This window comes from Mirounga leonina, unplaced genomic scaffold (genome assembly GCF_011800145.1).
Source record: "Mirounga leonina isolate KUSES-001 unplaced genomic scaffold, KU_Mleo_1.0 Mir_93, whole genome shotgun sequence".
Classification (NCBI taxonomy): domain Eukaryota; kingdom Metazoa; phylum Chordata; class Mammalia; order Carnivora; family Phocidae; genus Mirounga; species Mirounga leonina.
The window spans coordinates 48,706,800-48,722,772 of record NW_023270854.1 but is presented as its reverse complement, the minus strand read 5'-3'; the positions used below and the strand labels follow the sequence as shown (position 1 = coordinate 48,722,772).

The 15,973-nt window shown below is 37.1% G+C and overlaps 1 protein-coding gene across 1 annotated transcript in view; it reads left to right on the top strand.

Moving 5' to 3' along the window:
* GREB1L (GREB1 like retinoic acid receptor coactivator) overlaps positions 1 to 15,973 on the top strand; it is a 269,620-nt gene that overhangs the window by 204,321 nt on the left and 49,326 nt on the right. Inside the window, exon 19 of the mRNA XM_034996030.1 lies at positions 13,865 to 14,045. Within this exon, the coding sequence (XP_034851921.1) occupies positions 13,865 to 14,045 (181 nt within the window). The remainder of the gene's footprint in view (positions 1 to 13,864; positions 14,046 to 15,973) is intronic.

Below are 15,973 nucleotides of genomic sequence, written 5' to 3'. Positions count from 1 at the left end.
CATCAAGGAGACTACAGGATAGTGCTCAAGTTTTCCTTAAGCACATCTGGATCCTATAACCTTCAGTAAAGAGAAGGGGGTGCAAATGGCGACAATCAGGCTGCTTGAAGTCCTTGGTCATCCAAGAAGTTTCCTCTCCAGGGATGTGTCAACTTGGTTATTTCCATGGGAGATGTTCATGACTGAGGCACGGCCTCTGGTGCCCCCCAACTTCAGATTAATCACCCTTAGGGAACACAGGGCTTCCCAACCACCACTGGCTCTGTTCTAGAACTCAGTGAGTTGCAAAATAAGAGTTCCTGATGCCTTCTAACTTTTCATTCATGTTAAGAGTAAGGTTTATTGGGCGCCTGGGTGGCTCAGTTGGTTAAGCGACTGCCTTCGGCTCAGGTCATGATCCTGGAGTCCCGGGATCGAGTTCCGCATCGGGCTCCCTGCTCGGCAGGGAGTCTGCTTCTCCCTTTGACCCTCCCCCCTCTCATGCTCTCTCTATCTCATTCTCTCTCTCTCAAATAAATAAATAAAATCTTTAAAAAAAAAAAGTAAGGTTTATTATTTAAGCAGACATGACCCTGAATCTCTCAGGGCTACTACCATCAGTACCCCAGGTGGGCCCTATATAACTGTGATAAAGAAATTATCAAGAAGACAGAAAGGGACCTTTCTCAGAACAGCCTTTTCTTAGCACTTCCGACCATTTTCAGATTCCACACCCCTGTGCATATTTTTGAAAAACAAAACAAAATATGAAGGGTAAACCAGGAGCTAGTGAAACATTATTTATATTAGGTAGAAGAGATACAGATGAGATGAGTATAACTTTCAATCCTTATAGATGGATTATGAATTAAAAATTAAGTTAAAATGGGAAAAAACTTAATATTGAATGCAAACAGAAATAAATGAACCTAACTTCATGTCAAATTAATAACATAGTCACACACCAAAAAGAACTAATTGAAGTATTTTTTAAAATATTTTATTTATTCATTTGACAGAGAATGACACAGTGAGAGAGGGAACACAAGCAGGGGACGTGGGAGAGGGAGAAGCAGGCTTCCCGCTGAGCAGGGAGCCCGATGCTAAGCTCGATCCCAGGACCCTGGGATCATGACCTGAGCCGAAGGCAGATGCTTAACCGACTGAGCTACCCAGGTGCCCCTAATTCAAGTATTTTTAACACAATTTTCTTATTGTACACTCTCAATGTGATGTATCCTAAGAGCACAAAAAATTGAAAATGAATTTTGAATTTTAACCCATATATTGTTGAGGGTGGTGTTGATAATTTTAAAACTATCTTATGTATATCACAGGGTAGAGCAAATGAGTAAACATTTTAATGTTGTTGAGCACCAGGGTTCTCACATGAAAGAAGGGAGCCTCAAATATGGAATGGGGAAAAGGAATATTCCTTTTAGATTTAAATTGGATTTAAGTATGAACTCATAATTTAAAAAAAATTAAAAATGTTTCCTAACTCTGTGCACTGAAAGGTCTTAAAAATAGTGACATCTCAGGGATGCCTGGGTGGCTGTCAGTTAAGCATCTGCCCTTTGACTCAGATCATGATCCCAGGGTCCTGGGATCAAGTCCCTCATCGGGCTCCTTGCTCAGGGGGGAGCCTGCTTCTCCCTCTGCCTGCCACTCCCCCTGCTTGTGCTCTCTCTCTCTCTGTCAAATAAATAAATACAATCTTTAAAAAAATAGTGACATCTCAGTATCAGTATGTACGCTTACCATCTAATAGATCTTGGCTTATAAATACCATTCTCCACTGTCTCAGCTCTGAGGTGGGAACAGTCTGGAATCTTGTGAGAAAGTACTCCAAGATTGATGGGGACATTTCAAAAGGACATAGCAGCCTGTTCAAAGGGGCTTTTACTAGCCAAATTTGGTTATTTTGAGTATCAAAAGGAATGATGCTAATGGATTGTAACCTATTGAATTTTTTTTAAAAAAAATCCATGAGTCCTTAGGTAATACTAAAAAAACAAAAAAACAAAACAAAGGGGCAGGAGATGTGAGGGGTTGGGGGCAAACCCTTCCTTACAAAAGAGTACCAGCTACTAAATGTAGAAAAATATATAGAATTAGAAAATCTCTATTTTGCATTACCAATGTAATTACTAATTATGACCAGTATCATCAAGAGATACTAAAATCATTACATAGGGGCACCTGGGTGGCTCTGACCGACCAAAATCAAGAGCATCTGACTCTTGATTTGGGCTCAGGTCATGACCTCAGGGTCCTGGAATCCAGGCACACCTCAGACTCTGGGCTCAGTGGGGAGTCTGAGGATTCTCTGTCTCCCTCTTCCTCCGCCTCTCCCCCCACATGTATGAACGTTCTCGGTCTCTCAAATAAATAAATAAATAAATCTTTAAAAAATAAATAAAATTATTAAGTAAAATGTCATTTGGGAAAAAATATGCACACAGTCTCAAAATGTCATCCCACATGTTAAAAATTACACAAAGGAAAATGTATTTTTACAATGGAGAGATTTGCCAGTAGGCGCTACCATAACCAAATAATCAAACTTTGCCCTCTCCAATTATAGGACAGATTGACATTATGAGCAAAGCGAAGTACACAATGTCACCTATGAGGTGTCATTGCCAAAAATGTTTAACCTGAGTCTAATCACAAGGACACTCCCAGACAAATTCAGATTATATGGCATTCTACAAAACAACCTGCATTTAAAAAAACATCAATGAATGGGACGCCTGGGTGGCTCAGTCGGTTAAGCGGCTGCCTTCGGCCCAGGTCATGATCCCAGGGTCCTGGGATCGAGTCCCACATTGGGCTCCTTGCTCAGCAGGGAACCTGTTTCTCCCTCTCTCTCCCTCTGCTTGTGCTCTTCTCTGTCAAATAAATAAAATCTTAAAACAAAAAAAATCAATGAAAAGACCAAAAAGAAAAAAAAGGTAGGGGGGGCTCTTTTAATTATGAATAAAGAAACATGGCAACCAAGTGCAATGCATAATTCTTGATTAGATCCTAGATCGAAAAAGAAAAAGAAAAAACACAACCCTGGGACAATTAGTGAAACTCAAATGGGGGTTGGTATTAGAGAATATTATATCAGTGTTAGTTTAATTCCTATGAGAAAATAAAGTTATGTAGGAAACTGCCTTTGCTTTACTTATTAAATACATATTGAACTATTTAGGGGTGAATATTATGATATGTTATTACCAAATTATTCAGCAATAACAGTAATGATAATAATAAAAAGTAATAAAGAGAAAAAGCAAATGCAACAAAATATTAACAACTGGTGAATCTAATTGAAGGGTATTGCACTGGTCTTTTCTATAGTATTCAAAATAGAAAATGAGGGGAAAATAGTTGCTTTTCATTGATGATATGCCCATCAGATAGAATTTAGTATAGTTATTAATGTTTTCAAATAGTTTCTAAACCATGGATATTTGCATTCTTCCCTTTTAAGAAATTTTAAATATTGAATGAATCAAATTTATAAAATTTATAAAAGATATTATAAATCACAATATAACAAACATTTATGTACCTATTAAAATAAGGAACACTAGGGGCGCCTGGGTGGCTCAGTTGGTTAAGCGACTGCCTTCAGCTCAGGTCATGATCCTGGAGTCCCGGGATCGAGTCCCACATCGGGCTCCCTGCTCAGTGGGGGGTCTGCTTCTCCCTCTGCCCTCTTCCCTCTCGTGCTCTCTGTCTCTCATTCTCTCTCTCTCAAATAAATAAATAAATAAATCTTAAAAAATAAAATAAAATAAAATAAGGAACACTGGACTCTTATTTCCCTCCCTGATGTTAATGTTTTTCTTCTTTCAAAGGTAACCATTATTCTGAATTTTCTGTTTATTATTTCCTTGTTTTATTTATAGTTTTGCTAACTCCTAAACATTATATATTAATCTATATTATATTAATTATATTAATATATAAACAATATAACTCCTAAACAATATATTGCTAAATTTCAAATCCTTTAGACCTTTTGTAAATGGAATCCATGCATGTGTCTGAAATTTACTTTTTACACTCAACGTTACATCCGTGAGATTGATCCTGTTGATATGTGTAACTGTAATTCATTCATTTTACTGCTTTTTAGTAATCACACATTAAAAAAAATCAGTTTACTACTGATAGACATTTGGGTTGTTTCTAGTTTTTTACTTTTTCAAATAGTGCTGGTACACAAAAAGAAGAGTTTTTCTGAAAGTAGAATTGTTGCGGCATAGATTATATACATTTTAAATTTTACCAAATAATGCTAAATTTTTTTCCAAAGTGGTTATGTTTACACTCCCATCAGCAATGTATGTGTTTCAGTTGCAAATATTTGTTATGGTCATGCTTCTTTAATTTTTTTTTTTACCTTAAAATAATTTTAGATCTACAAAAAAAGTCACAAAAACTGTATAAGAAATACATTAATGAAATCAATGCCACTTATAATAGCATCAAAAAGAATGAAATTCCTAGGAACATATTTGACAAAATAAGTGTAAAACTTAGAAAATATTGTTGAAAGAAATTAAAACCTAAATAAATGAAAGGCATCCTATGTTTATGAATTGGAAGGCATTGTTAAGATGGCAATTTTCATTAAATGGATCTACAGATTCAGTGCATTCCCTGTCAAAAGCCCAGATGGCTTCTTTGCAGAAATTAACAAGCTGACCCTAAAATTCATACAGTACAAAGCTGCAGTAATCAAGACATTGTGATACTGGCATAAAGATAGACATATAAATCAATGGGATAGAATTGAGAGAGTCCAGAAATAAATCCTATTTGTGGTCAACTGAATTTTGACCAGCATGCCAAGACCATTCAATGGGGAAAGAATCTTTTCAACAAATGGTGGGGGGCAACTGGATATCCATATGCAAAAGAAGAAATTTGCACTCCCACCTCACAAACAAAAGGTAACTCAAAATGAGTCAAAAACTTAAATATAAGAGCTAAAACTAAAAATTCTTAGAAGAAACCATGGGTGAAAATCTTCATGACTTTGGACTAAACAATGATTTCTTATATTTGACTCCAAAACACAAACAATAAAAAAATAAACTGGACACAATCAAAATTTAAAACATTTGTGTTTCAAAGGACACCATCAAGAAAGTGAAAGGGAAAGCCCAGAATGGGAAAAATTATTTTTTTAAGATTTTATTTATTTATTTGAGAGACAGAGATAGAGAGCAGGAGCATGGGGAGAGAACGAGAGGGAGAAGCAGACTCCCCGCTGAGCAGGGAGCCCCACATGGGCGGGACTTGATCTCAGGAGTCTGGGATCATGACCTGAGTGGAAGGTAGACGCTTAACTGACTGAGCCACCCAAACGCCCCTATTTTTTTATTTTTAAAAAGTATTTAAATTCCAGTAAGTTAACATACAGTATAATAATAGTTTCAGGTATACAATATAGTAATTCAGCACTTCCATACATCACCCAGTGTTCATCAGGATAAGTGTACTCCTTAATCACCTATTTAACCCATCTCCCCAGCCACCTCCCTTCTGGTAACCATCAGTTTGTTCTCTATAGTAAAGAGTCTGTTTCTTGGTTTGTCTCTCTTTTTTTTTTCCTTTGCTCATTTGTTTCTTAAATTCCACATATGAGTGAAATCATATGGTATTTGTCTTTGACTTATTTTGCTCAGCATAATACTCCCTAGGTTCACCCATGTCATTGCAAATGGCAAGATTTCATTCTTTTTTATGGCTGGATAATATTCCATTGTATATATATACCACATTTTCTTTATCCATTCATCAGTCAGTGGACATCTGGGCTGCTTCCATAATTTGGCTATTGTAGATAATGCTGCTATAAACATCAGGGTGCATGTATCCCTTTAAATTCATATTTTTGTATTCTTTAGATAAAACCCTGGTAGTGCAATTGCTAGATTGTAGGGTCGCTCAATTGTTAACTTTTTGAGGAATCTCCATACTGTTGTCCACAGTGACTGTTCCAGCTTGCATTCCCACCAACAGTGCAAGAGGGTTCCCCTTTCTCCACATCCTCACTAACACCTGTTGTTTTTGTGTTGGTAATGTTAGCCATTCTGACAGGTGTGAGGTGATATCTCATTGTAGTTTTGTTTTGTTTTTTAAGATTTTATTTATTTATTTATTTGAGAGAGAGAGCCAAAGCAGGGAGAGGGACAGGGGGAGAAGCAGGCTCCCCACTGAGCAGGGAGCCAGACATGGGCTTGATCCCAGGACCCTGGGATCATGACCTGAGCTGAAGGTAGATGCTTAACTGACTGAGCCACCCAGGCACCCCTCATTGTAGTTTTGATTTGCATTTTCCAGATGATGAATGATATAATGAGCATCTTTTCTGTTGGCCATCTGGATGTCTTCTTTGGAGAAATATCTGTTCACATGTTCTGCCCATTTTTAAATTGGATTATTCATTTTTGGGAGTGTTGAGTTTTAAAAGTTCTTTATATATTTTGGATACTAACCCTTAATCAGATAGGTCATTTGCAGATATCTTTGAAAATGGGAGAAATTCTTTGCAGATCATGTATCTGAGAAGGAACATATATCCACACCATTTAAAGTCCTATTACCACTCAATAATAAAAAGACAAATAGCCTAATTAGGTTATGGGTATAAAGGATCTGAAGAAGCATTTATCCAAAGAAAATATATGGATGACCAGTGAGCACATGAAAAGGTGCTCCACATTATTAACCAAAGGAGACATGAAAATCAAAACCACAATGAGATACTACTTCACATGCACTAGAATGGCTATAATAAAAGAGAGACAATAACAAGTGTTGTTGAATATGTAGAGAGATTGGAACCTCATACACTGCTGGTGGTAATGTAAATGGCATAGCCACTTTAGAAACAGTCTAGCATTTTCTCAAATGGTTAAACAATGAATTACCATGTAATAAAACAATTCCACTGCTAGATATGAAATGAGAGAGAAGTGAAAACATATGTTCACATATAAACCTGTATGCAAAAGTTTATAGCAGTATTACTCATAATAGCTAAAAAGTGGAAAGAGTCCAAATGTCCATTATGTCCATGGTGAATGGGTATATAAAATGTGATAATCCATACAATGGAATATTATTCAGCAATAAGAAGAAATAAAGTATTGATGCATGCTACATGGGTGAAACTTGAAAACATTACTCCAAGTGAAAGAAGCCAGTCATGAACCATGAGAGACGATAGACTCTGAAAAACAAACTGAGGGTTCTAGAGGGCAGGGGGATGGGAGGATGGGTTAGCCTGGTGATGGGTATTAAAGAGGACACGTTCTGCATGGAGCACTGGGTGTTATGCACAAACAATGAATCATGGAACACTACATCAAAAACTAATGATGTAATGTATGGTGATTAACATAACAATAAAAAAGTCAAAAGAAAGAAAGAAGCCAGTCATACACGATCATATATTGTTGTGATTCCACTTATATTAGATGTTTAGAATAAGTGAATCTATAGAGAAAATAGATTGGTAGTTGCCTAGGGCTGGGGGACTCAAGGGGGAATTGAGGAATGATGGTTAAAGGTATGGGCTTTCATTTGGAGGCCATGAAAATACTCTAAAATTGATTGTAATGATTGTACAACTCTGTGAATATACTAAAGCTATTGAAATATATATTACAAATGAGCAAATTGTATGTGAACTATATCTTAGTAAATTTGTCAAAAAATAGTAGAGAGTTCACATATACTCTTCACCACCTTCACTTAAAGTTGACAACTTACATAACTATAGTACAATTATCAAAACAGGAAATCAATCTTGGAACAATACTATTAACTAAAGACCTCACCAGTTTTCCCTTAATGTCTTTTTCTGTTTCAGGATCCAATCCAGGATCCCACATTACATGCAATTATTGTGTTCTCTTAGTCTCCTACAAATGTGACATTTCTTCAGTCTTTCATTGTTTTGCATAACCTTAACACTTTTTGGCAAATACTAGTCCGTTGTTTTGTATAAAATCTCAATTTGGGAATGTCTGATGGTCTCTCACAATTAGATTGAGGATATTTGTATCTGTCAAGAAGACCACAAAAGTGATATTGTGTCCTTCTCAGTGCATGGTATCAGGGGAACATGATGTCGGTATGCCTTATTATTGGTGATGTTAACCTTGATCACTTGATTAAGGTGGTATCTGCCAGGTTTCTCCATTGTAATATTATTGTGTTCCTCTTGGTAGTTGATAAAAATATAGGGAGAATACTCTGACATTATACTAACATACCTTCAATCATGAATTTTAGCATCTATCAGTGGATTTTGCCTGCTGCTTATTGTGTTATTTGCATAATGGTAACTTTGTATTTCTATCATTTTTCCTATACTTATTAGTGGAAATTCATTAATTGAATTCTTCTGTAAGGAGGAGCTCTTTCTACTCCTTTATTTATATCAGCATGGATTCGTGAACATTTATTTTATTCTATAGGTCATTTCCAACTATCATTACTTATTTTGCTCTCAAGTTTTCTACTTTGGCCATTGGAAGCCCTTTTGGGTAGACTCTTTTGTCTTTTTTTTAAGACTATTTTTTTTAGAGCAGCTTTAGGTTCACAGCCAAATTGAAGGGAAGGTATGGAGATTTCCCATAATCTCCTTGCCCCCACATATGCATAGCCTGTCCCATTATCAACATTCCCCACCAGAGTGGTCCATTTGTTATAATTAATGAGTCTTCATTGTTTGTGTTCCTTTAATATGTCACTATCCCTTTTTAAAAATATTTTATTTATTTATTTGAGAGAGACAGAGATAGTGAGAGAGAGCATGAGTGGGAAGGAGGGGGAGAAGCAGACTCCCCACTGAGCAGGGAGCCTGACGTGGGACTTGATCCCAGGACCCTGGGACCATGACCTGAGCCAAAGGCAGACACTTAACCGACTGATTCACCCAGGCGCCCCTCACTATCCCTTTTTATGTACTTCTTCCTTATTTTCTGGAACCACAGACATTCCAAAGTTATTTTTAATTTCCCTACCACAAACCTTGAGTTAAACTCTTCTCTAAGGAACTCTGATTCCTTTTGTTGAAGAATGCTATTTAGAAACCAAAATCTGGGGTGCCTGGGTGGCTCAGTTAGTTAAGCATCTACCTTCGTCATGATCCCGGAGTCCTGGGATCCAGCCCCATGTCAGGCTCCCTGCTCAGTGGGGAATCTGCTTATCTGTCTCCCTCTGCACCTCCCCTTTGCTTGTGCTCTTTCTCTCTGTCAAATAAATGAATAAAATCTTAAGAAAAAAAAAAAAGGAAAGAAAGAAAGAAACCAAAATCAAGGCTAAGTGTGCTTATCGTTACTGGAGTGTCATTGTTCCTGGGCTCACTCAGTAGACAGAGGTAGGAAATAAATGTATGTTTATTAACCTATGCGTGCATGCACACACACACACACACTCCTCTTTATTTCTGTATCTATCTATCTGTATTTAAAAATATGAATTGGTACTGATGTATGAACACCACAAAGTTAATTTAATCTTTCCCCTTTATTTGTAAATTCTTTCTATGACAGGGGAAAACCTAGTTCTCCTTATCTATAATATATTCACTTCTTTGATTTTTTTCTAGCAGTTATGCAATTGCTAACCCATACCCCTGTGACAAGCAGATTTGCTAACTGAAGTTCTTTAGTACAGTTTTTTTGTCTTTAGCAGTAGAGTATCCAGCCAAAACACTGATTTACTTTACTTACATTTGTCCTTTTCATCCTCATCCCCTTCAGTGTGGTTACGTTAGGTTTCCTTTGTTATTGTTTGGCTTCCATTTTGCCTACCTTTGCATCTTCTGCCCTGATCCTTGGTTGATTTCTTTTGTTTATTGCTATGGTTCTAAGAGCCAAAGCTATGCAAAATGGTATATTTGGAGAAGTGTCTGTCCCCACTGATACCTACCCCATTCCCTTTCTCTCCTTTCTACCACTTTTCCACCCACTCACCTGTAGGTTATTAATCTCTTTAGTTTCTGGTCTTTCTTTTGCAGAAATGAGGAGATACATATGGATTTTTTTTCCCATCAACTTCTTTCTTACAATTATATTGTTTTAAAATTTTTAACTAATTCTATATGGTTCCGTTTTGTTGTGGTTTTAATTTGTATTTTTCTTATTATTAATGAAGTTGAACATCTCTTCATATTTTGAATAGCCTTTGGGTTTGTTTGTTTTTTAAAGATTTTATTTATTTATTTGACAGAGAGAGAGATAGCGAGAGCAGGAACACAAGCAGGGGGAATGGGAGAGGGAGAAGCAGGCTTCCCGCTGAGCAGGGAGCCTGACACGGGACTCGATCCAAGGACCCTGGGATCATGACCTGAGCCGAAGGCAGACGCTTAACGACTGAGCCACCCAGGCGCCCTAGCCTTTGGGTTTTTTATTTTAGGAAATGTCTATTAAGCTTTTTTTTGCTCATTTTCTCTTGGGTGTGTAAGAGTAATTTATGTGTTCTGAATACAAATCCTTCATTAGTAATACTTGTTATGGATTTAGGAGGCTTGTCATTTTATTTGTAATGTCTTTGTTGAAGAGAAGTTCTTAAGTTTAATTTATCTATCCTCTGGACTTTTGTGCTTAAGAAATCCTCTAGGAGTTCATACAGTTATTCTATATTGTCGTGTAAAATGTTTAGCTTTGTCTTCTACATTTAAGTTTTTAATCCACCTGATTTTATGTATTTATTCATTTTGGGGTAAGGTAAGATCCAACATAATTTCTTGGTTCTTCACCAGTTATTAAAGTTACCACTGATCTGCAATGCAAGATTTATCATTAACCAAGTTTCCATATGTATGGGGTTCTCTTTCTGTGGTCTACCCCTGTGCCAAAACCACTTTGTCTTAGTAATACAGCTCTATAATTCTTAGTCTCTCGAAAGGCAAATCTGTCCTACCTTTTCTACTTTAAGACTGTCTTGACTATTCTTGGTCCTTTGCTCTGCTATATACATTTTTAAAACAATTTTTCAAGGTAAAAAAAAAAACTAGAATTTTTATTGGAATTACATTGTGTCTCTAGATAAATTTGAGGAGAATTTATTTTTAACTATATTTTATGATATAGCTCTATTTAGGTCTTCTTTAATGTCATTAATCGTTTCATCATTTTCTCTATAGAGATCTTATACACCTTTATTCCTAGATACTTAATATTTTTATGTTATTGCCGATGTTTTTTTAAAAATATATACTTCTTAACTGTTTGCAGCTAATGTATAGAAATGCAGTTAATTTTTATAAATTGATATTGATTCTATCAACTTAACCAAATTTTTATATTTGATTTATCTGTGGATTGTTTTGCATTTTCTACACAGACATATTATTAATAAATAATGATAGTTTTGTTTCTTATTTTACAGTTAGAAGTGAAAAATATCAGGATATACAATTATAAAATGCTAGGTAGCACAATATGCATAGGAAAAGACACAGGAAGGAATGCACAGAAATGTTCACAGTCGCTTATTTTGAGTTAAAGAATTATGGATAAATTTTTCTTTTTAATATATCTCTATACTTTCCAGTTTTTCCAAGATGAGTATCTATCACTTTCATAACCAGGAAAGAAACAAAACTTAAAAATAAAAGCAAGTCTAAAACAAACTTTAAAGGTAAGAATTACCTACTAAAAATGCCCAGTTAGAAATTAAAAAATCAAGTACCTATGATGTGCCTGCTCCCCACCCAAATTCACCACTGCAGAGCCAGATGGTTGCATAGTTATGGACCAATACACATGTTATATCTAAGAGAACAACCTCTTAGATTCATGGAACTTTGCTTTCCATTAGGGCATGTATGAAACTGACCTGTCAAAGGTCTTTATTCATTTGTTTTAAAATGTAGTCAACTCTTAATTATCCATAAGAAATATTTTTATTCCTTATGAATTATTTATGATCTTTTCATAGTAAGTTACCATTAACTTGCACTGCTTATTTCCTAGGGATAAACTTAGGAAATATAGACTTACTTTCAACTGGCACTCTTCTCCCTATTATACAGATTAAGGAAACAGAAACCCCCAGAGATTAAGTAGGTTCTCTCTCTATTTCTCTGCTCACCTCCTCTATCACCTCCTCCCATAGTATGTACTTGCCTCCCATCATGACACTTGTCAAAACTATCCATCTTCTCCATCAAAAGCTTCATGAGGTTAAGACCTTTGTCCTGCTCTCCTGTGCATCCCCATGACTAGCACAATACCTGACATAGTACCTGATACATAATGGAAGCTCAATAAACCACTATGGAATACTGAATGCATTTTACAAGCAATCCACTTTCAGAAAAATAAGAATACCTGCCACATTAAATGTTTGATTGCTTTCAGGTATAGTCACAATAACATTTGACTACATTTGGGTGGAAATTGAAAACAATGTCTGGGTAAAGTCTTCTCGTGAAAAATGTTTGAAAGCAAAATGACCTTTCTGTTCACCTTTTCTTGCATAATGAATTTTTCATATGGTAAAACATTCTTCCTATTTTCTTTTATACTATTTAGAGCTATTACTAGTACAGCATCTAGATGTTAATTGCATGTCATTGTTAATTGAGCTGATTTTATCTGAAAAGAAAAGCTAGATAAACAAAACTAAGTCAACATAATTTTATAAAATCTCTTAATTTAACTTGTTTCTTTTTAATTTTAATTTTTTTTTCACATAGTTGTGGCTGGTGGGTTTGGCTGATATTAGATGTTGAATAGATACCCTCTAGCCCTAGGAGCCCAGGCTGATCCTCAAGGTCCCCATGACATATCTAACCCTGAAATTAGCCTTCTGGCTCCTTCTCCTTCTTGGAGGGCTGTGGGCTTGAGTCACAAGGCTCTCACCTCAGCGGGGGCTGGTCCTTCCCCCCATGTAGCTAAAGGCCTGGAAGAGGGGGTTGCCCTTGGTTTGGGTTTTTTCCCGTGAGCTTCATTGAGATATAATTGCCATATAACATTGTGTAAGTTTAAAGTGTACAATGTACACCTTGATGATTTGCTACTTGTATATATTGTGAAATATTTATCACAATAAGGTTAGTTGACACATCCTTCACCTCACATAATTATCATTTTGTCTCTTCATTTGGAAGGAGGATTTTATGTTTTAACTGATTATCCCAACAACACCTTCATGTGCCTCAAACTTTTTAGATGTTTGAATGTAGAAGTAATTATATTATAGACAGAGGTAATGATACAGTACTGAAATTTCCATTTCTGATATTTTGATATAGTAATCTTGGGTAATTTGGTTCATTTTATCAATTTGGTACATAATCCAACATCCATTGAGGACTGCCATACTTTAGATACTATGCAAAACTGTCACTATATAAAATGAGTAAAATATTACCTAAAAAAGCTCACAGTCTAGTTACGGCATATATGGACATCTTACGTTATTTTCCTTTTTCTTCTATATGTTTTGTTGTTGAATTTGGGGGTAAAGAAGGCTTGTGTGATTCTATTAATCAGGTCAAGGGCTATAATCTGAGTGGCCTATGGTCCCTGTCATAGCAACACGTCAACGTAAATAGAATTTAATTAGACAGACGCCTCATACATTCGACCACTTCTACTTAACGTAGCAGATCATTCGTTCCCTGTTGCCCTTTGTGTGAGGTGTAGGAGGTGGGGTGGGGGGGTTCTAAAGGAAAAGAAATCTGGTATTTCCTCATCAAAATTGGGGTGGGGAATATGCAAAAGGAAAAATATCTGCTCTGTAAACCTATACATAAGGCTACTACCCAGTATATCAGTTGACATTGAACTTCAGTTTATTTCATTTATATATATGTACATGAAAAGATAAACTCTTTTTTTCTTCTTGGCAGGTGTCCTTGTAGACTTGGGTCTGGAGGAAAATGGGACAGCTTATCAGAGAGCAGAGAAATATGTTGTTCGTCTAGACAATGAGATTCAGACCAAGTTTGAAGTTTTTATGAGAAGGGTAAAACAGAACCCGTACACACTGTTTGTGCTGGTTCATGACAACTCCCATGTGGAACTAACGAGGTGATTGCTTCAGAGTGAGCAAATATAGTATTTCTTCTAGCACAGCAATGATTTTATCATAAATTCCTGAAAAGCCCAGAGACCCTAAAACTTGGCCTCATCTTATTGGTAACTTATTCCTACTCCTTCCCTGTGCTCTCAACTTTCCCTACCAATTTAGTGTTGATTTCATTTTAACTGTATTGTGAATGAATTTAGAAATCTTTGTTAAAGGGGCACCTGGGTGGCACAGTCGGTTAAATGGCTGACTCATGGTTTCGGCTCAGATCGTGATCTTAGGGCCATGATCTCAGGGTCATGATCTCAAGGTCCTGAGGTTGAGCCTGGCCTCGGCCTTAAGCTCCTGTGCTCAGTGGGGAGTCTGCTTAAGTTTCTCTCTCTCCCTCTCCCTCTGTCCCTCCCCCACTCATGGGGTCCTTCTCTCTCTCTCTCAAATAAATAAATATATCTTTTAAGGACAGAAGGAAGGAAGGAAAGAAGGGAGGAAGGGAGGGAGGGAGGGAGAGGGAGAAAGAGAAAAAAGAAAAAAGAAAGAAAGAAAGAAAAAGAAAAAGAAAGAAGGAACCCCTGTTAAAAAGCTGTCTTCAGGGTATTGCAGAACTCAGCTGCCTCAGAGAAAGGACAACAGCAGGAAGGTTGAGGTTCATGAGCTTCCAGAAGGGCCATGTGCTTTCTTTTCCCCACCCTTCTTCCTCCCCAGTTCTTTTCCCTTTTTTCCCCTTCCTCTTTTCTTTCCTCTTCTGCTGTTGCTCCTCTTCCTTGCCTTTCTCTCTACCTGCATATCTTTAACAGTAGTAAAGATGCCATTTAAAGATCGAGAGCAGGGGCGCCTGGGTGGCTCAGTCGTTAAGCGTCTGCCTTCGGCTCGGGTCATAATCCCAGGGTCCTGGGATCGAGCCCCGCATCGAGCCCCGCATCGAGCCCCGCATCGGGCTCCCTGCTCCGCGGGAGGCCTGCTTCTTCTTCTCCCACTCTCCCTGCTTGTGTTCCCTCTCTCACTGTCTCTCTCTGTCAAATAAATAAATAAAATCTTAAAAAATAAATAAATAAATAAATAAAGATCGAGAGCAGGGGCACCTGGCTGGCTCAGTCAGGAGGAGCATGTGACTCTTGGCCTTGATGTTGTGAGTTTGAGCCCCACATTGGGTATAGAGATTACTAAAAATAATAAATAAACTCTAAAAAAAATGTTTTTTTAAAAGATCTGAGAGCAGGGCGCCTGGGTGGCTCAGTCGTTAAGTGGCTGCCTTCAGCTCAGGTCATGATCCCAGAGTCCTGGGATCGAGCCCCTCATTGGGCTCCCTGCTCCGCGGGAAGCCTGCTTCTCCCTCTCCCACTCCCCCTGCTTGTGTTCCTGCTCTCGCTATCTCTGTCTCTCTCAAATAAATAAATAAAATCTTTAAAAAAAAAAAAAAAGATCTGAGAGCAAATCTGAAACCTTCCCCAATTTACCAGTTTAAACAAGAGAATATCCTATTTCTCAGGTGGGTTAACAGTGAAAGAATAGTAAATTAGTAAATGTGGCATGATGGAGCCAGTTTTGCTCCCAGACCAAATTATAGTAATTATCTGTAATACTTTGATCTTATGGGTTAAAAAGGCAAGTTCGGGCATCATCAGGTGTTCATAGATTTTCCTTTCTTTGATCTTATGGGTTAAAAAGGCAAGTTCGGGCATCATCAGGTGTTCATAGATTTTCCTTTCTTCAGGACACACTGAGATTAAGAATATGAAAGATTTGGGGTCTATTGTAGAAATAGCAGAATTGCAAAAGTGCTTGTTCAAAAGCCAGAATGTGTTTGGCACTCCACAATCTGAACTCTAAATCCATATGTAGGTGTAAATAAGATCTTGCATAGCATGTTAGATTTGAAAGAAAGAAAGGAAGGAAGGAAGGAAGGAAGGAAGGAAGGAAGGAAGGAAGGAAG